The 22,030-nt window shown below is 41.6% G+C and overlaps 1 protein-coding gene across 1 annotated transcript in view; it reads right to left on the minus strand.

The window, feature by feature from the left end:
* The window catches only part of BMX (BMX non-receptor tyrosine kinase), a 41,188-nt gene that overhangs the window by 12,193 nt on the left and 6,965 nt on the right, over window positions 1-22,030 (minus strand). Inside the window, exons 5-14 of the mRNA XM_060087068.1 lie at window positions 21,727-21,846; window positions 18,970-19,034; window positions 16,185-16,360; window positions 14,416-14,487; window positions 13,709-13,762; window positions 11,968-12,022; window positions 10,584-10,663; window positions 7,668-7,795; window positions 3,889-3,963; window positions 3,131-3,302 (exon numbers count right to left, since the gene is read on the minus strand). Coding sequence (XP_059943051.1) covers window positions 3,131-3,302; window positions 3,889-3,963; window positions 7,668-7,795; window positions 10,584-10,663; window positions 11,968-12,022; window positions 13,709-13,762; window positions 14,416-14,487; window positions 16,185-16,360; window positions 18,970-19,034; window positions 21,727-21,846 — 997 coding nt within the window. The remainder of the gene's footprint in view (window positions 1-3,130; window positions 3,303-3,888; window positions 3,964-7,667; window positions 7,796-10,583; window positions 10,664-11,967; window positions 12,023-13,708; window positions 13,763-14,415; window positions 14,488-16,184; window positions 16,361-18,969; window positions 19,035-21,726; window positions 21,847-22,030) is intronic.

The raw sequence follows: 22,030 nt of genomic DNA on the forward strand, positions 1-22,030 counted from the left end.
TTTAGTTTTTTGAGGAACCTGCCTACTGTTTTCCATAGTGGCTGCACCAATTTACATTCCCACCAACAGTGTAGGAGGGTTCCCTTTTCTCCACACCCTCTCCAGCATTTGTTATTTGTAGATTTTTTTGGTAATGGCCATTCTGACTCGTGTGGGGTGGTACTTCATAGTTTTAATTTGCATTTCTCTAAAAATTAATGATGATGAGCATTACAGGATGATTCTTTAATGTTCAGATGTGTAAAGTAAATTAAATTTAACATGTCAACTTGACAATTTTTTTAACAGATGAGGATTCATTAAATATTTAGTTATTTTCTTCCTCCTTAGTTTAACTATAGGGACACGCGTTATCATGTTACTCAAGGCTGGGTTATGCATATTTGAGCAGTTTTAGGGACCTGCATTGCTCCCTTCAAAGGGAAGGCTTGTGGTGGGACCAAGGTCTATCACCCAAGAAAAGGTGTTACTTGAGCAAATTCAGTCACTGCCCAGCGGGCACATGGTAGGAATACCATGTCAATTGACACCTCCCACATTTCAGGCCTCCGTTTGACCATTACATTTGAGATTTAACAGTTTCCTCTGATGATACAGTTTGGACTCTTTCTCTATGACTAGGTGATTTGTTAATGACTTTTTAGGATTCTGTAGGATTACCAGCTCTCTAATAGCAAAAAGTATCTTTTAAAGTTACACCATGACACAGGGGTTACACCATGACCCTAAGGGAGTTTCTGTCGGATTTTTCTGTTCTGACATCAAGGACCCCTTCCCCAGTTTTATGACAGTACAATTGCCAGAGACAGGATGAACTACATAATTTGCAGGGATCAGTGCAAAGTGAAAATGCAGGGATCCTCGTGTAAGAATTATTAAGAATTTCAATGGTGACAGCACAGCATTAAACCAAGCGCGGAGCCCTTCTAAGTGCAGGAGCCCTCGACACTGTGCAGGTTGTGTGCCCGTGAAACCAGCCCCAGCCAAAGGCTTCTGTTTGCGTAGTACCTCTGCTTCCAAACAATTCGGCAATTGCAGTAAAAGTGGTTATTCTGACTCTCCGGGTACCTTTGGCCTTCAGAAAAGAATGACTCAGGAAATGGCCAGTGGAAGGTCTGCTGGGCTTGCATGTCTGCTCTGCCACTTTTACTAGCTCGGTGACCTTGGGCTAGTTATTTAACATTTCTGTGCTTTAGTTTCCTGCCAAACACAACAATGTTTTCCTACCAAAGACAACAATGGTACATCCCTCATAGCCTTCTTATGAGGATTGAATGCATTAATGTTTATAAAGCACTCAGAGAGATGCCTGTAAACACTGTATATAAGTGTTTAAGTAAATTTTTTAAAAATGTTATTCCTCTGTAGCAGGCTAGGCTTTATGGTTTCAAGTGTCTTTGACCAAAGGCCTGCTATAGCATTGTTTCTCATACCATGCTGATTGGTTCCTTAGAGTAGGATGACCAGCTCACTGGTCATCAGGATGACCAGTTTGCCCGGGACTGAGGGGTTTCCCAGGATGTGGGACTTTCAGTGCTGAAACCAGGAAAGTCCCAGGCAAAAATGGATGGTTGGTCACCCTTCAAAGTCTGATTCACCATGTTGACAAGAGGTATAACCATTAAAAGAGTTCTTTGTACTTACATACATGAGAGAGAGAGCGAGAGAGAGAGAGCGAGAGAGAGAGAGACAGAGAGACAGAGAGAGAGAGACAGAGACAGAGAGACAGAGACAGAGACAGAGAGAGAGAGAGAGAGAGACAGAGAGAACACATATGAATTGCCAAGAGTTGAGAGCTGCGCTTGGAGCTGAGGCCCATTAGGAAGCGTATCTTCATTTATCAGATGAGGAAAGAAGTAGGGTGAGAAAAGGATTTTTACCACACTGTGTTGGGATATTGTCTGTAGGGCGTTAGTTTTCAGTAGTGCCTTAGTCCTGGCCACTAGGAGCTCGTGCCCTTGGGCATGTGCTTTACAGGGCCCCACTCTGTTCCTCATTCCACTGCATACCTGCCCACAGGACAAAGAGGCCAGAGGGCTAAGGAGACATGTCCACTCAGAAGCAGTGTATCTCTTTATCACTCTTGGGGTACCAGGACTCTGGAATCCCCTGCCCACATAGTACTGAGGCCTCTTCCAGGACCTTTGCAGACTCTTCCTGGTCTGTCTCCCCAAGAGTGAACCATGCTATTGGTGTGCCTACCCCTAGCTGAGATAGTTGCTTGTGGGAGACGCAGAGGGAGCTCGGATGTACTGAATGCTATGTCTGCACATAGGCACTGAGTACAGGATGGGGCTGAGGGTGGGAAGAGAAAGGGGAGGGGTGGAGTTTTTGTGGGGGGGGAGCATGGTCCAGAGGCTGAGTTCTCTAAAGAGCCTTGAGAATTCTAAACTTGAATACGACCTTTCAGGTTGTTGTGAAGGTATACTTGTCAAAGGAGACGCATAGAATCAATTTTGAGTAATGGTGTGTTAAATTGATTTATAACCTCTAAATATTTGTATCTATGATCTGTGGATTCTTTTTTTCCTGTTGAAAAATGGTGCATTTTTAAATTAAAGTATAGTTGATTTACAATGTTGTGTTAGTTTCAGGTGCACAGCAAAGTGATTCAGATACACACACAGAAACACACACACTCTTTTTCACAGTCTTTTCCATTATAGGTTATTACAAGATATTGAATACAGTTCCCTGTGCTGTACAGTAGGTCCTTGTTGGTTATCTATCATATATATAGTGGTGTGTAGATGTTAATCCCGAACTCCTAATCTATCCCTCCCCCGACGTCTCCCCTTTGGTAACCATAAGTTTGTTCTCTAAGTCTGTGAGTCTATTTCTGTTTTGTAAATAAGTTCATTTGCATCATATTTTAGATTCCACATATAAGTGATATCATTATGATATTTGTCTTTCTGACTTACTTCACTTAGTATGATCATCTCTAGGTCCATCCATGTTGCTGCAAATCATATTATTTCATTCCTTTTTATGACTGAGTAATATTCCATTATATATTCTATGCTATGTGGACTCTTGGTTCAGGCCTTGCAAATGTTAGAGACAGATCTGTTAGCATGAATGTCCCCTCATGGTGAGGGTAAACCACCATTCCTCAGAAGAAACTTACATCATGGTCTGGGCCTCCTGGAAGAATTCATCTTCTGACATGGAGCCCTCCTTGATCATCTTAACAGCAACATCATACTGCCCCTTCCACTTGCCCAGATGGACCACTCCAAACTGGCCACTTCCCAGCTCCTTCAACAGGGTAATCTCTTCTCTTTTCAGTTCCCACATTCCTAATAAGGCAAGACAGACACTCTTTAGGATGAGAATAGAAGGCCTTGGGGCTAACAGCTTCCCAAGTGATCCCCTCTCCAATGAGAGTTTAACACTGACAATATGAAGAACAGCAAGACCTTTTAATTTTAAGTTGATCACTTAAAATCCTTTGCCAACCAGAGGCGTCTTGGAAAGACTCGGTGTCAAAATGTGCTCAGTGCCCTTAGCTTAGTAAAATATCATTACATTTTCTTATAAAATAAATTTAACTATGATCCAGGTTGCAAACTGGCTCCCCTGAGCAGGCAGAGAATCCCAGAAGAAGAAAGGACAGGCAGTGGGGTTCTAGAGGCTGATGACTGAGTCAGTCTTTTTGGTAATGCTGGGGAGATTACAGAGTTAGGTTGGGAGGACACAAAAGGTTTCAGTTTGTTTAAGAAAACGAATGAATATATTAGAGCTGAAGCCCTCCCTGGCCCAAGCTAAATAGGAATCTCCTCCCTGTCTTCCATCTTTTTTTTTTCAGTAAATTAACCATATATATATATTTAAAATGAAAAATGGTAGGAAATGGAGTTTAAGAACCCAAGGGCATGTCCATACCACTTCCCGAGGACACGGAGATGGGAACCTTGTTGGCCTTGGTTGACACAGGGTGGCGGAGTCGTGTGATCATGCCTGCAATGGAATCAGCTTCAGATCATCACATGATCACATTATATCACATCACATTACCTTACATTGGTTCACACCTCTGCTTATGCTCTCTCTAGAGCAGCTGAAAAAGCAGAGTTCATGATGTTGTCATGCAGAGAGAGAATCCATTCTAACCATATTCATCCTGTAGTTATATTAATTTGCTTGACTTGACTAACTAGTTCTATGTAAAGCAAAAATTCAAAGAGTAAAACTATCAATACTTTATGTGATTTTTTAAAAAATCTCATCAAAGTTAGTTGCTTGATGGAATCTTTTATTTTAAAAAATTTCTCATTTTTATTTTGCTAGCTTTTCTGGTTTTAATTATTTTATTTCATTTGTAGCTAGCTATCAACTATTTTTTTAAATTGAAGTATAGTTGATTTACAATATTATATTGGTTTCAGGTGTACAGCAGAGTGATTCAATATTTTTATAGATTATACTCCACTTAAAGCTATCACAAAATAATGGCTCTTTTCCCCTGTGCTGTACAATATATACTTGTTGCTTATTTATTTTAGACATAGTAGTTTGTATCTCTTAATCCCCTATCTCTATCTTGTCCCTCCCCCCTTCCCTCTCCCCACTGGTAGCCACTAATTTGTTCTCTTTATCTGCAAGTATGTTTCTGTTTAGTTATATTCATTCGTTTTACTTTTTATATTCCACACATAAGTGATAACATAGTGTATTTGTGTTTCTTTGTCTGACTTATTTCACTAAACATAAACCCTCTAGGTCTACCCACTTGTTGCAAATGGCAGAATTTCATTATTTTTTATTGCTGAGTAATATGCCATTGTATATACATATACCACATCTTCTTTATCCATTCATTTGTTGATGGACACTTAGGTTGTTTCCATATCTTGGCTATTGTAGATAATGCTGCTATGAACATGGGGTGCATATATCTTTTCAAATTAGTGTTTTCATTTTCTTCAGATATATACCCAGGAGTGGGATTGCTGGGTCATACGGCAGTGCTATGTTTAGTTTTTTGAGGAACCTCCATGCTGTTTTCCATAGTGGCTGCACCAATTTACATTCCCACCAATAGCGTACTAGGGTTCCCTTTTCTGCACATCCTTATTAACGTTTGTTATTTGTGGACTTTTTGATGGTAGCTATTCTGACAGGTGTGAGGTGATAGCTCACTGTGGTTTGGATTTGCATTTCTTTGATGAGTACCGATCTTGAGCATCTTTTCATGTGTCTTTTGGCCATCTGTATATCTTCTTTGGAAAAATGGCTATTCAGGTATTTTGCTGTCTTTTTATAGTCCCATATTTAAGTATTATACACACAGCACATACATTTGGTTAAAAAAAACAAATCCAAACAGTACACAAGGGTACAAGATAAGTAAACCACTTGAATTTTTTTTTTAAAAAATGAGCTTATTCCTAAATTGCATTTAACGGTCAAGTCATTTTAATTGTTTACATGGAGTTATGGTAAAGCTGGGTTAAAATAATCAAAGTATTTATAGTGGCTCAAAAGAACTCATTTTAAAAAATGTATGTTTCTGGCTTTAAATGTGTGATGTTTTCCAAGTCCTGGGAGTTATCACACATGTTTTGTTTCTCTCCTTCCTTTTTTCTCTATTACTTATCTAGTTTTTACATGAGTGGTCTCTTGTAAATCCTGCACCTTTAATGAGCAAAAAAAAAAAAAAATTAACACACTCCTCCAAAATATGTGTATATATAATTGCTGCTGTGTTGATACAATATATGAATCATAAAATATACTCACAAATAGAAAACTTAAGAGAATGAGATTTTAGAAACAAATCTAAATAAACATTTTAGTATTTTCTTCCAATCCCCTGGGGAATTTCTTGTGTATCCTCTGGAGACGTCTATTTATACAATACCTTTTCCAAAGTGTATTTTTCAGGTGCTACATGTTAAAAATAAACAATTGAAGAAATTGGGACCATGGAAAAATACAAATCAAAACCAAAATCAACAGCAGGAGTAAGACCGATTCACCTACATGCCTGTGATCAGGTCAGGTAGAGTTGCACAAGTTTGATGCTGATCCCACAGCTTATTTTTTCTCACTGTTGGAATTGCATCCAGTCACTGCCTATAAGTGGAACTAGTCTAGATAAGACATTTAGAGTGGATTTTTAAATTTTAATTTCATTTTTTTTAGGTTTATTGAGATTTTATTGACTTATAACATAGGTAACTGTAAGGTGTACAACTGTGATGATTTGATACATGTATATAGTGCAAAATGATTGCCACAATAAGGTTAGTTAATACTTCCATTACAAGGGATTTCTATATATATATATATTTTTTTTTTTCTTTTTGCGGTATGCGGGCCTCTCACTGTTGTGGCCTCTCCCGTTGCGGAGCACAGGCTCCGGATGCGCAGGCCCAGCGGCCATGGCTCACGGGCCCAGCCGCTCCGCGGCATATGGGATCCTCCCAGACTGGGGCACGAACCCGTATCCCCTGCATCGGCAGGCGAACTCTCAAACCACTGCGCCACCAGGGAGGCCCCTCTATATATTTTTTATATTATTTTTTATACTATTTGTATCAGTCAATTAGGCAGAATTTAAAAAGGGTGACAGCACCCAGGGCCAGTGAGGATGAAGTGTTGCTGTTAGTGGGAGCGTGCGTTTCTGAATAGCATTTGACAGTGTCTGAATTTTAAACATTCTTAACCATGATCTCAAATTCCACTTTTAGGGAATTTGGCTACAGAGACACTCATACAGGTACACAGAGCTATGTTTGCATGAAACAGCCATTGTTATGTGAAAATATTATATATGACCCAACTGCTAATCAGTATACGCTTCAGTGAATGAATTATGGAGTAATTCTACAATAGATTTCCATTAAACAGATCAGAGTGAGCTATACACATGTGCATGGAAAGACTTCTACGACATGCAGAGTAAAGAAAGCAGGCTGAAAAGTAGTATGTATAGAATGATCTCATATCTGTAAACATATAATGTGTGTACATACATATATATTATATATATGCATATATATAATGAATAATAAATGTTAGTGTCAGCATAGAAAAAAATTCTGTCAAAATAGACACCAGCTTGTCCATGAAGGTTATCTCTCCGATGATGCACATTTCTATATTGCTTGAATTTTGCAGTCATCTTACTTCTGTAGGCAGAAAAAAAACCTGCAAGTATTTTTATAAAGAGAATCTCTACTTCTAAGTCACTGAACTCACTCAACTTCATTTTTCCTGGCATTGTAGAGTGTATAATGTTATATTCCAGGAAATGTAGGTTAAAAATCACAACAGTCATAGGGCTTGAGAGCATTTTTCCCCTACTTTCATGATTCCTTATATAATTAAGAGTATTAGGAGCGGGGGGAGGGATAAATCAGGAGTTTGGGATGAACAGATACACACAACTCTTATATAAAATAGATAAACAAAAAGGACCTACTGTACAGCACAGGGAACTACACTCAATATCTTGTAATAACCCATAATGGAAAAGAATCTGGAAAAGAATATATATATATATTATATATATCTGAATCACTGTGCTGTATACCTAAAACATTGTAAATCAACTATACTTCAGTTTAAAAAAAAAGAGTATTAGGAGGGTCAGTAATATCCAAGAAAATTTATATTTATCAACAAGGACCCATAAAAGAAAAACTGAACCAAGTTACCTGCTGAATTGTGTTGATGATAGTGAATAAGCTTTGGAATGGAATCAAAACAGTAGTTTTCTGCCAGGTACAATTTGTTCTCGGCATTTGTATGCACGTGGTAATGTTTGACGGTTCCTTTTTTATCACTAGTAAGGAAGAAAGAATGTTAGAATGTTTTTAATAAATAAGCGAAGCTTGATTACATAATGGTAAAATCATTATTTTATGTGCATTTGCAAAGTTTAGAAAGGGAAGTCAGAGGTGGCTTCTGAGTCTTGACATCTGGTGTTTTTCTGGAGGTGTCCACGATAATCCGTAATTATGGAAGAGGGCTCCTCTCTGAGCTCAGTGGATCCTTTGTGCTCATACAGAATTCATCTATAATAAAATTCCCCCTTTCTGTACCGTTCTTCCTTTAGTAAGTATAAAGCCGGCATCTTCCTTTGGTGATTGAGAGCCCTGCAGTTTTCAGGATCATTATTCTGAACATTAATTCTCTTTTAGGATAGTAATGGAGATTAAAAGGTGGGAGGCAAAGGTCACTAGGCTGTGGATGGGAAGCTCTTTTGGGAGTGGAGTGTACAGGTTAGAGCAGGTGGGAATAGCCTTAAATTCCTCATGCGAACTTGTGCCTTTTCCCCATACAACTTTTTTTTTTTTTTTCTGTTGCTCTACGTGTAGAAAATAGTGGTGAATTGATGCACGTTGATTTAGGCTGACCAGGAATGATATGCCTGTCTTAGATTTTAGAGTCTAGCATAGCGGTCAAGAACTGGGCTTTGAGTACATTTCTGTTGCTGGCTAGCTACCTCATCCAGTTGTTGTAAAGCTCAGATGAGAGTGTGTATATATCAGTTGCACTGTGCTTGGCACATAAGAAGCTGTTAATATATTCTTGTTGCTGTAATGTCGGCCTCGTTAGAATTACAGTTATAAAAAGGAGAAAGGATGCTTTCTTGTTGCATATGGCTCATTGGCTCTTGGTCTGAGCATCACATTCACTCCAGCCGAATGATGGTGTTTCATTAAAGAAGGCTTCTGTAGTCATTCATTGGGATTCTTTTCATTTGATTCCTCATCTATTTGCTGATTTTTTTTTCTACCTAGCCACCTTCAAAAATGAATCTGGTGTCAGGAAGCTTAACTAAGAGGACTTCTGACATCAGGTTTGGCTGAAACTGGAGGCCCTGAGGGCCACAGAGCTTTTGATATTCAGTGAACCAAGCCTCCTCCCCCTTCTTACTGGGTTGGCTTTAGTCAGCATCCAAGTTTGCAAGCTAGTACACGAGGTGCACCGGGGATGTGGCTTCTGACACTGGAAAATGCCATGCGAATGCTTATGGTACACGCTATTATCTCAAATTGGAGGTAGGTACTCTGTAAAAAAAAAATTCCCCCAACAAAATAACTTTTTCATCACTTAATTATTTAAAAAATACATATATGCACCACAAGGCAGGGCACATGGGGAAACCACCAAGGCCCTTCAGTCATTCAGTGTCGTTCAATCCAAGCATTAAAAAAGGGTCGCACACATACACGTTTTTTTTCAAATGGCCCTAATAGAGATTTGACCAGATTCTCATTCCAAAACATTGGGTGGTTTCAGCATAGACACAGGGATATGATTGAGGGAACATGAACTTGGTTGTTGAAGACTTGGCTTCAAGTCTGTCATTTATTATTTTTGACGATGGTCTTTATAAGCTCTCTTTGAGAGTGGCATGGACATATATACACTACCAAATGTAAAATAGATAGCTAGTAGGAAGCAGCCGCATAGCACAGGGAGATCAGCTCGGTGCTTTGTGACCACCTAGAGGGGTGGGATAGGGAGGGTGGGAGGGAGGGAGACGCAAGAGGGAGGAGATATGGGGATATATGCATATGTATAGCTGATTCACTTTGTTATACAGCAGAAACTAACACACCATTGTAAAGCAATTTTACTCCAATTGTTAAAAAAAAAAAAGCTCTCTTTGAACCTCAGTCCTCTCATTTGTAAAATGGTGCAAATAAAAACAGCTTTCCTGTTTGCTTCACAGGATGTTTAGAAGGAACAAAAAGGCTAACAACCAATGGGAAAGTGGCTTGTAAAACTCTGGAGGGGGACCCTAATGGTGGTGAGGGTGACTTGCCTGAGGTAACCGTGGGGCCTTATATACCTAAGCATGGGGGGGTGGGGCAGGTAGAATTACTGTTTCCCAGCAACAGCAATGCTAGTCATTACTATTACTTTATTAAGTACGTGCTATGTGCCAGGCACTGTTCTGATCCAATATGTGAATTAACCCACTTCATCCATAGAACATAATCATTGTTATTATGTCCACTTTTCAGATGAGGAAGTTGAGGCACAGAAGTTAAGAAACTTGCTTAATGTCATAACGTTTTGAAATGGCAGAGTCAGGATTTGGACTCAGAGGTGCAGCTTAACACCAGAACTCTTAACCACACCAACAGGACAGCACCCTAGAAAGAAGCCATCCAGGGAATACAGCTACACTGATTCAACCTCCTGCTCCCACTGGAAAGACTTACTAAAAACCAGACACTGGGGTAGGTTTCTCAGCTCAGCAGTTGGCTAGGGCCAAGAGTGTAGAGGCAGCATTGCTATTATTTTTCTCTTTCTAGGCTTAGGAGGACTCAAGGGGGAATAACGCAGGATTCCTTTAACAAATGTTAAAGGCTCACCATGCACTGGGCGCTCTGCTGCTGTCTGGGATGGGCAGGAGAGAATCGCCCAGAAAACGGCTTCTTGATAGTACGGGGTGGGGCGGGGGAAGGCAACTATGAACGGTCACATTCCACAGAAATACTTTGATCCCAAACTCCAGAGCTTAAAGATGGGATCTTATCCCAAAATGTGACTGAATGACCAGCATATTCAAAGAACATACACAAGAAGATGAAAGAAGTCCGCATCATACTTACTTCATAGCCTTACTAAACAAGGACACTGTGTACATTCCCGCCTGGCTGGAATTTCTAACCATAAATGCTCCTTCTTTTCCCTAAATAGGAAGGAGAGTGTGGAAGGGACAGAAAACATTTTCATTATTCTTGAAAACGATTTGCCCTGGTAGGTGGTAGGAAAGTAGATCTTTTAGATCCACTTTAAACATAGACGGCACAGATTACTCGCCACTTGGCACAGAAGGGACCCCTGGTTTAGCTTTCCTCCTTCTCTCACTCAGTGTCTTTATAGATCTACCCTGTGTGCTTCAACTCTTCCTCTCCAGTTAATTTTTAACCTTCTCTGATAATTTTCCCTGTTTTGTGTTTGTGCAAGCCTAACGTTTTAATCTTTCAGAAATAAAATTTAAAATCACATATCACCATATCATGCCCTTGGAAGGTTTTAGAAAACCAAAGACGCAGAGCAAATCATTTATTAAATTTATGCTCAACTTGTCTTTTGTAATGTGCTGATTCTAAGCAGATTTAGATATAGACAAAGTGGATATTAAACTGTGCACGTGACGAAATAGCGAGTTAGGTAGTGGTCACCACATTCTCACTAGTACCCCTCCAAGAAATAATTGGTGTGTTGTATTAGGTTGAACTATAGCAGTGTCACTTTTGTAAGTCAAAAGAGTTTGCAATTGGTAAGTCCATTACCAATTAGTAACAAAATCTGATAGATTTATTCCCCATTACATCTGCTGTACTCTGGTTTAGGTGCTAATGGTTTTAGTGACAGGCTTGAAGTATGAGGTACAGATGGCCCCCAGTAAATCATCTCTCTGTATATTCCTGCCCTGTGTAGTCCCCTCCCACATCGACTTTGTGCTGGCCCAGGTGATTTGCTTTGGCCAGTGGGACATTAGCAAACATGACAAAAGCTGAGACTGTAATTGCTTGCACTGAACTGTGGGGCTTGGCCTCTTCAACCACTGCCTTGAGATGACCGTGCTGTGAGGAAGCCCAAGTTAGCCACATGCAGATGGAATATGGCACCCTGGTTGACTACCCCAGCTAACCCCACCCTTAGTCAGTCCACCAGCTAAATGCAGCCACATGAGTGACCCTAAGCAAAACCTGCAGAACTGCTGGCCCAGCTGACTCATGGAACAGTGAAGAATCATAAAGCTTGTTGTTTCAAGCCACTCAATTTTGGAGTGGTTTATTATAGAGCACTGGGGTTAGAGGAAGTGGCTAGATGTGAAGGGCCTGGTGACCCACAGGGTGGACAATTAACACTGTGATGTCTTGACTGTATAATTAGCAGTAAGGTTTCTATGAGCAGTGCATTACCCTCCACGCCCAACAATAGAAAGACATTCTTAGAGGCTATTTTAAAGACTAGACTACTTACCTTTTGTCTCAGTAACTGCTCAGATTGTGACCTGGAGATGTTACCTGCAAACCAGCTGCAATAGAAAGGAATTCCATTTTGAGAATTAATAGTGTTTAATTGCATAACTTGTCACTTAACTTTCTCACCTGTAAAATGAGGCATTGACCCAGATCAGGGTTTTCCATACCTGGCTGTTCAAGAGGATCACTTGAGGAGCTGTTAAAAACTCAGATTCCTAAGTCTCCGCCCCCCAATTATGATTCTGGGGTGGGGTCTGCATATCTTTCCTGATCATTTCCCCAATGCATGCCTCTCACACCCCATTGGAACCTAGAAATGATGGAGATAGAGACTGTCTATATGGTCAGATCTGGGCTTTCCCAGTCAAAGAAAGCCTTCCAATTCATCTAAATGCAAAAGACTAAAATCCATGATTAGAGGTTCTCTCCCTTTGGTTTAAGTCTTTGTCACCTGTTAAAGTATAAATATCTTTGGGTAATTTTTGTGCTAGCATTTCTCAGTCATTTTTCTTTTTAACATCTTTATTGGAGTATAGTTGCTTTACAATGGTGTGTTAGTTTCTGCTTTATAACAAAGTGAATCAGCTACACGTATACATATATCCCCATATCTCTTCCCTCTTGGTCTCCCTCCCTTCCTCCCTATCCCACCCCGCTAGGTGGTCACAAAGCACCGAACTGATCTCCCTGTGCTATGCGGCTGCTTCCCACTAGCTATCGGTTTTACATTTTGTATCTCAGTCATTTTTATCTTAGTTTGAATGATTCCAGTAGTTGCTTTCCAGAGGGTAGATGTTGGGGAAGAAGCTACGGTTAAAGGGGAACTAGAAGGTGGTGAAGAGTGACATGTACTTTGTAAATGCTCTCACTGCATTCGTAGCCAATGAATCAGTAACAGCACTCATACAAAACCAGAACTAGCAATATGCGTTATCCTAGTGTCCAACTGAATTGGTCGCTGTTGGGTAGCAGGTGTCTGAGAGATGCACTGTGCCTTCTTACTCCCACCTCTCCTTAATGCCAGACTTTAAGTCCAGGAGACGATTATTTTGTCCCTATTTGTTGTCGAATGATAGAGTCTTAGATTTTGGAAAGGACCTTAACAGCCACTTAAGACCACCCTGTCTCAGTATAATTGGGGTGATCACACATTCTTTTTTGCCCAGAGGAGTCCAGTTTATGCCTGATGTCCAGATGTAACACTGAGCAGTGCACTCTTTCTCTTCCTGAAGTGTCCTAGTTTGGATGTTCAATGATAAGGTCACTCTAGGAATAGGAATCTCTCAACATAAAGGCTGTGATATTCAAGGCTCGGTTGTGCTACCTTGTAAAATTACTGCATCATAACTAACTTCACAATTGGACTCAACGCTAACAAGAGCCTTCAAACTTCATCCTGGCAAGGGGCCTCCAGGGAAGAAATAATCAGCAGAAATGTCATGGGCTGTATCTATGAAGTCAAAGCGAAATGAAGAGGAGGCCAGGTATGTGATAAATCCCAGGAATATGTGCAGCTGGTTTAGATCATCCAGACTGCGGAAAAATACTTTCATTAGTAACAGCCCAGTTCATTGTCACCCATCCTCCAGATAAATGGCCCAGAACCTCACATGAGTGTCTCCATGTAAATACAGCCTCCTGAGCAAGTTTGGGCCATCTGCTTATAACCTTAGGGGAAGAAAACAATAGAAACGTCTATGTCTAGTTTTAGAGAAACACAGAGGACTTTCAAAACTCACTCATAGTCATCAAGGTTTTCCTCTTCTTCAGATGAACTTGACTCAGGGGATCCCCTTAAGAAGAGAGGGAATGACATGAATACAAAAAAAAACACCAAGAAATAATCCAGGCGCCTCACAATGCCATATCGAATCCCACCCTGCTTTCATCCATGTGAATAAAATCTGGACTGTTAGCTTTCCCTTTTTTGCACTTGGGAAGGTGTCAGCAAAGTGAAGAGAGAATTGCTTAAAAGTTGAGCTCATGCCCAGTTTCATGAGAAATTGGCTCCTTGATACAGAAGGCCCCCAGGAATGTAGATTTCTTTGACTCTGTCAGAAGAGCGGGCTCGTGAAATAAATGAGGACGCTTCCGGGAGAGCCCTGATACAAAGCTAGAGCAAATCTTGGTTGTGTATAGAGCTATTCTCAGAGAAGAGTTACTCAACTCTACGTTGTTTTCCCTCCTGCTAGAGATGCCTGAGCCCAGTATGTCCGTGTTCACGAGAACACCAGTGTATATCGTGAACGATGGGTAGGAAATACCAGCGTGACCCAGAAGCCATCAACTCAGACCACCTTCAGGTTTCAGAGAAGCAAACTACCTGGATTTGTTTTATATTTACCTTAAAAAGTAAAGGCTAGTTGCAAAATTATTACAAATGTGGTTAGTTTTCCTGCAAAAGGAAGAAATCCTGGGTGTAAAAGAATATCTGAATTTGATTTACCATGATATCTTTAAGGTGCTGTGATCTACAACATTTCTTTCCGTTTGGTTACTGCATGCTAAATCTTCACTGCTACAAAAAAGAGGGATACATTTCATAAACGAATGTTTATTTATAAATGTTAAATGACAAAAGTAATTTTGTTAGATATGTTTCAGCTTTAGCAGTTTGACCCATATATGTCACTTGGTTTGGAAATGGAAGCTAATGAGTCATTTTCACATTTTCATCCTTGCAGCGACTCCACTAAGAAGCAGTAGTTTGACAGGATGCCTAAACAAAAGAGAATTTTTAATAATGGCTCATAATAACCCCAAACAATAGAAAACTTGGATTAATAAATCAACTTGACTGGGTTTGCCCTGATTTTCTTGTCTGTATGCAAGCATTCTGTTGCTGATATATTTTAAAATAAGTTATTTTCCTCTTTGCTGTTATGATTGCAAAGGAAAGTCCTGAAAATACCAAACCGTTTTAACTCCATGTGGACACAGATGGATCTGCAGGATTCTCTTCATCCTCTGCCACCCATCATTTTCTCTCTCTCATTTGGGCTGCGAAGCGGAGCCTGAGGAAGTACTGACTTCTCCAAGTCCAAAGGCTGTGTTATTTGGAATGTAGGACCTACTTCCTGTTTGCCTTCACAGCCCAGGGTCTTTTTCAAAACCACACTTCAGTGAATGCCTGGAGAAGCCCCAGCACAGCAATGCCTCCTTCCCCAGCTTCCCAAACAGCCTTGCTCACTAACATAGCTTTTTCCCTTCAGTTCTTCATAAGAAAACTCTTATTTAAAAATGTTGGGCTTCCCTGGTGGCTCAGTGGTTGAGAGTCCGCCTGCCAATGCAGGGGACACGGGTTTGTGCCCCGGTCCGGGAAGATCCCACATGCTGCGGAGCGGCTGGGCCCGTGAGCTATGGCCGCTGGGCCTGCGCGTCCGGAGCCTGTGCTCCGTGACGGGAGAGGCCACAACGGTGAGGGGCCCACGTACCGCAAAAAAAAAAAAAAAAAAAAAAAAAAAATGCTAAGCAATTTATTTAGCCTTTTTGTGGTTTTTAAGAGCATGTGGAGAGTATCCATCAATTGTGCATCGCTTAGGTTTATCCGCATGAGGGAATACTATACAGACGTTCAAAGTAATCAGGCAGGTTGCACGACACTGGGACTGTAATGAGCACTACTGAACTCTCCACTGCAAAATGACTAGGGTGGTAAAGTTTACATTACGTTTTACCACAATTAAAACTTTAAAAAATTAAAAATGTAGTATGTCCTCATGTATTCAAATGGGAAAAATGTCCCAGATGTTAAGTGAAAAAGAGGAAGTGGCAAAGAAGACTGTGTGGGCGCAGGTGTACATCCTGAGAAGGCGGCCATGGCCTCACTTGATTTACTAGTCATGTGGCCAGTGATGCCAAAGTACATTAAAAAGTAACCCACTCTAAACTCTCTCAGATAGAGGATATAGTTTAAAGATTTGGTGTTCTGGAACACGGGGTTATTTGGAGGAAGAGGGGAGAGAAAAAAAAGGAATAAAATGCTCAAGTATTACTTAGATCATTAGATATGATCATCTAAATGGAAAGTCTGTGCTGCTGAGTCTCAGCAGGGCCACCGCTATCCAGGCTTCCGGCTCAGGCACTGAACATTTTCTCAGAGGGCATCTCTATCTCAGCTGAGGCCTGTGTGGACCGGGTTGAGGCTCAGCTCCAAGGCAGTGGGGCAGTGTCTACTCTGTGGGCCGCACAGCCAGACTGAAAGCTGGGGTTTACCTTTTCAGTCTTCTTACTTGCCACCAGTCAGGGCAGTCTTCTCTTGGCATAAACCACATGTTGACGTTTGACTGGGAGCCACAGTTTTTCTTGGAGTCACTGTCATACTGAGCTAGAGCAGTACTTGAAGATGGTTCATCCATCTTGAGAATAGGAACTGCTCGAGGAATCTTTAGCTTTGGAGGATAAGAGATTTTAGTACATCACAGTGGGGCACAGATGCATGAACTGGGGACTAACAACCAAAGTATATTAGCTCTTAAATTTTAAAAAATCGGAAGGAAGGGAGGAGGGGAGGGAGGAAGGAGGGGAGGGAGGAAGGGAGGGGAGACGGGGGAGGGAGGAAGGAAGGGGAGGGGGAGGGAGGGAAGGAGAAGGAGGGAAGGGGAGGGAGGGAGGAAGGAAGGGGAGGGGGAGGGAGGGAAGGAGAAGGAGGGAAGGGGAGGGAGGGAGGAGGGAAGGAAGGGAGCAGGGAGGGAGGAAGGGAGGGGAGGGAGGAAGGAGGGGAGGGAGGAAGGGAGGGGGAAGGAGGAATGGGGAAGGGAGGAAGGGAGGGGAGGGAGGAAGGAGGGGAGGGAGGAAGGGAGGGGGAAGGAGGAATGGGGGAGGGAATTACTTGCCAGAGACTAGATGCCATGGTTTTGGGCTCCTAAATTATCCTCTGCTCTTAGATTTGTTTAAAATAAACTTTATTAGAGTATAATTTACATACCACATACTATAAAATTCACCCTTTGTAATTGTAGAATTCAGTGATTTTTGGTAAACTTAGCAGGTTGAGCAGTCATCACCACAATCCAGTCTTAGCATCTTTCCATCACTCCTGTGAGATCTTTCGGGCCCATTTCTAGTTAGTCCCCGTTCCCATCCTGCCCCTAGGTAACCTCTAATTGACCTTTGCTTATTCTGGACATTGCTCTTAGGTGTTTTACAGAGCCATAATTTTCAAGCTTCAGGGCTGGAGCATGTATCCAAACCAAAAAAAACCAATATCACTGATAACAAACTAAAACCCCCAAACCTTAAAAATTCCATCAGTTTCCTAGGGCTGCCATAACAAATTACTACACATCTGGTGGTTGAAAACAACAGAAATTTATTCTCTCACAGCTCTGGAGGTCAAAAGTCCAAAATCAAGCTTTTACTTAAAAGCTGTGGGGGAGGATCTTTGCTGGCCTCTTCCAGCTTCTGGTGGTTCTAGGCATTCTTGGCTTGTGGCATCATAAGTCCAATCTCTGCTTAGGTCTTTAAATGGCCTCCTTCTCTGTGTATCTCTCTGTGTGCCCTCATCTTCTTATAAGGACATCAGTCATTGAATTTATGATCTATCCTAATCCAGTATGATCTCATCTTGATCCTTAACTAATTGTATCTGCAAAGACCCTCTTTCCAAATGAGGTCACATTCTGAGGTTTTGGGTGGACATGAATCTGGGCAGACAAAAATTCAACCTATGACAATAATGGATTTCTTTTTGTCCTTCATGTTGGTTTACAAAAGTTATATGGTTTTTACTTAGATAGAAAGAGAGAAATAAGTATGTGTGAATGTGTGTAGGTGAAAATAAGTACCCAAGACACCACAGAGCTGATGGGTGGATGGAGATGCTCCCTTACTTTCAGGTGAGCTTCCAGAAAACCACAGGGAGGCCATTTTACGTGTCTCCTGGCATTTGAGGAGGCTGACACCTACCTGGGAAGCCTAAAAGCAGGAAGTTATGGCTTTGAACCCAAGAGAGCAGGGCACGAGGATAGCCTGTACCGTGAGCGCGAGCCACATACAGTTTTACTAAGCAGAGCAATCAAGGTTTTGTTTGTTTTCCTGTAGGCCAACTCCACCCTTGAGTGAGGGTTGGCTGGGAGCCATCTTGAAAGGAACTCTGCCCTAGATGAATGAATGGACCCAGTAGAAAGTTTGAGGGCCAGAAACCGAAGAGCTAAGGGTCAAGACATTTGCTCTGTCATAAAACTCCACCCCAGGGGTGAGGTCTCCTGTATGATAAAGAATCAGCATTGGAAAACTGTCTCACCCAGAAGCCACCACTACCAAATCATGATGGGAGTGGCCACGTATGACTGTCTCTTTTTCATTATACCCTCTCTTCCCGGGCCTCAATCCTGAAAGCGTCAGAAATCTCAGCCTCTCCATGACCTCTCCCCCAAAGCAGGCTGCCCTCTGATGCAGACTTGAGCTAAGGGAAGGGGGGGATGTTTTAACTTGAAATGACATTTCAAGTCATGGGATTATAAAATTGGATGGATCACTTTAGAGGCTGTTCTCATGACTACTAGTAGTTGGGAAATTTTATGTCATCTGAGGTAATGACATACCTCAGGGACAGAGAAGAAAGCCCACCAAGTGGCTCTGAAGGGATAATGGAGGGAAAGAATTATATTCTGCTTGTGCCCTATGGGGTCCTATTCCTTTGCCAGGATACGTACATGAGGCAGACTTAGCCATGCTGGTGGTGGGGGAGGAATGTCAGCCAATAATAGCTGCCTGTTATATGTGATGCCATCTTAAGGGCTTCTCCCACGTACACCATTTTTTGTGTTTATAGGTTAGAAAAAGACCCAGTCGTTAAATGCAAAAAACATAAAATGGTAAAATGGTTCCATGTTTGAATTTATTATTTGCTACTGCCATGGCTATTGGCGATAGGCTATGTCCTCTCTCTCTTTGCTGGGAATTCTGAATGAAGCCCATGTATTCTAGTCTTGAATTTGGCAACTCTTGGTTTATTTAATATATCCTGACTATGAAAAAAATTGAAATGTTGACTTACCACTCTGTCTGGGAAAATGGGAACTCTGTGTTTTTCTTCTTTGGGTTCAATGTGCAGATCAGCATCTGAAGAGTAAAACCAAGTAATAGCAGAAAAAACTTTAAATAAAACAAAGCAGAACACCCAATGTTATGAATCAAAAGAGTGAACTAGATTGTGTGAGCAATACTCCAGATTACATTAACTTAGAACATCTGGAGTGATTCTGTTGCTTTCCTGTATAATACCCAACTCAGATACCACTTCACCATTGGTTATCAGTATCTTCCCAAGTGGATAAGAAATTCAAGGTCCTCTAAATTCTGTAAACTGTTAATTTATACCACATTTCCACCTCGTATCTGAGTAACAGATATCTAATCTCATTGGGTAGTATCTACGACCCTAGGATTCAGAATCCATGTCTGATTCTTCTTTGATCAGCTCATACAAGATGCATAGAAATAGCTGATTTATAAGTGAACAAACTTATCCTATGCTCCCCCCCCCATTGTTAGGATACTTGTTGGTTTTTCTTTCTACTCACACATGTAGATAGACATCCAGGTTGTGAGGGTGAAGCCATTGTATGCCTTATAAGTGGGGCCGCCATATGGTTTATTGACTCAGCTGGAACATTTCTGACAGTGATGGGTAGGCTTTTAATAATTATGCCAGGTCCCAAGCTGAAGGATGAGATTGTCCCAAACAAATTGGGGTGTATGGTCAACTTATTTATAGGCCATATATACCTTGGACAGAGGATGGTCCATGACATTTTGGAAACAGAAGAAGCAAAGATGCCCAACTGTTCCCTTCCTAGTAGATGTGCCTGCGGGCTGCCTTGTAGCTCAGCAGAGGAGGAGGCCGAGGGAAGAAGTTACACTTAGGCAGACAGACAATATCACAGCTGTCTGCAAGCCATGACATCTCTACTATATTCTGTAGTTTTCTTCAGAGGCCGGCAGAGAGCCACCCAGGACACATGGCAGGTGCCATCCAAACAGAGCCCAGGAAGATAATCCCAAGGCAGTGCTCTCTCTGGCCTGTTTTCCTGCTCTTTCCCAGGGAGTTAGGGCAAAGTCAGAGCTGGAATCTGGCCTGCTGAGTAATAATGCTGACCATAGACAGAATCATTGGGGTAAATGATTAATGCTGTAAGGAGACATTACTCTCTGGCCCTTCACACTGGAGGGAAGATCCATGCACGGTCCATTCTGTATAGTTCATTAAATCATTACAATTCATGAGTATAAAGGGCAATGTGATCTAATTAAGATGAATAAATATTCATTGTATAGTTTAATTGAGATGGGAAATACAATGAATATTTAGTCACTGATTTTTTTTTTGTTTTTTTTGCGGTACGCGGGCCTCTCACTGCTGTGGCCTCTCCCGTTGCGGAGCACAGGCTCCGGACGCGCAGACTCAGCAGCCATGGCTCACGGGCCCAGCCACTCCGCGGCATGTGGGATCCTCCTGGACCGGGGCATGAACCCGTGTCCCCTGCATCAGCAGGCGGACTCTCAACCACTGCGCCACCAAGGAAGCCCTAGTCACTGATTTTGTTGTAAAATTACCTATAGTAACATTAACACAATTGTCAGGGGTCAATACTATTGTGGGGTGAATTTGAATAATATTTCACGTCCTTGTTTTACAGTTCTTGAAGTTGTTATCATGCAGCTGATCTCATTTAATTCTTTAAAGTCACTAGAGTCCAAGCATAGTTTGTCCAGGCTGGTAAAACTGTTATCAAAATAAGTTCTCCTTCTTATTTATCAACAACTTCATGTTGTTAAACAGTGATAAACTTCTAAAATATATGACTGCTTCATGTAAGTATCCTGGTGATAGAATAGGACCCCATAGGGCACAAGCAGAAAACAACATAATTCTTTCCCTCCATTAGCCCTTCAGAGCCACTCAGTAGGCTTTCTGTCCCTGGATAAAGTCTCAGGCAGATTTCCCTGGGAATATAACTCTGGATAGAATCCGATTGCATGTAAAGCAAACCCTACACTACTTTCTGTGATGTTATTAAGAAATCAACAAACATGTACGGAATGGCAAACCACTTTATATGTTTGAAAACTTGGCCATCCATCATTTTGGTATATATGGTGATTGAAAGTGTTACTTAGGGCTTCCCTGGTGGCACAGTGGTTGAGAGTGCGCCTGCCGATGCAGGGGATGCGGGTTCGTGCCCCGGTCCGGGAAGATCCCACGTGCTGTGGAGCGGCTGGGCCTGTGAGCCATGGCCGCTGAGCCTGTGCGTCCGGAGCCTGTGCTCCGCAGCGGGAGAGGCCACAACAGTGAGAGGCCCGCATACCAAAAAAAAAAAAGTGTTAATTAAATTTTATCCTTGGACATATTTTTGAAAAGAATGTTGGTTTTTTAAGTTTATGATGTTAGTTTGTGAACCATGGTGATATGTTCCCCACGTTCTACCCATCTGGAGTTTATCTTCAACCAGGAAGAATTTTGGGAGGAAATAAACAGCTCCTTGCTTGATTTATGATTTCCATTTAAAAATATTTCTCATGACATGAATGAATGGCAGATGTTCATATTGTTATTATTTGAAGGAACATGACTCAGTTGACCCTGGATTTAGATTTCATTTGCTAGATATCATGTTCGAAGCTGGATATTCATGATGCTGACCAATCTGGCACATCTTGTTTTCCTGAACTGGCGAGCTGTTCTGGCATTTGCCAGGTTTGCCTAAAGGGCATCGTCCACCCAGGGTCCAGCCCGACAGAGGGGTCACATTACATGCTTCCCAGAGAGTACATCCTGGGGCCGCTTTGCAACTCTGCTGGCAGCACAGGAACTTCCCGTACGCGAAGAACCCACTGTGGTACTTGATCAGCAGATGGGGGTTGCCCCTTATCTCTGGGGAGCAGGCAGGAAGAAAGCACAGCATGAGTAAACGTTGGCCCAAGAGAAGAAACACATTCAGTAAGTGCTGTTATCATAAAACAATGAAAACCTCATTTTGCTAGCAACCAGGCTAAGAGCAAACGGTTCCCAAAGGATGTAAGTCTTTCACTCAGAAGTTAAAAAGCCAAAAAGAAAA

Source organism: Mesoplodon densirostris, chromosome X (assembly GCF_025265405.1).
Source record: "Mesoplodon densirostris isolate mMesDen1 chromosome X, mMesDen1 primary haplotype, whole genome shotgun sequence".
NCBI classification, from domain to species: Eukaryota; Metazoa; Chordata; class Mammalia; order Artiodactyla; family Ziphiidae; genus Mesoplodon; species Mesoplodon densirostris.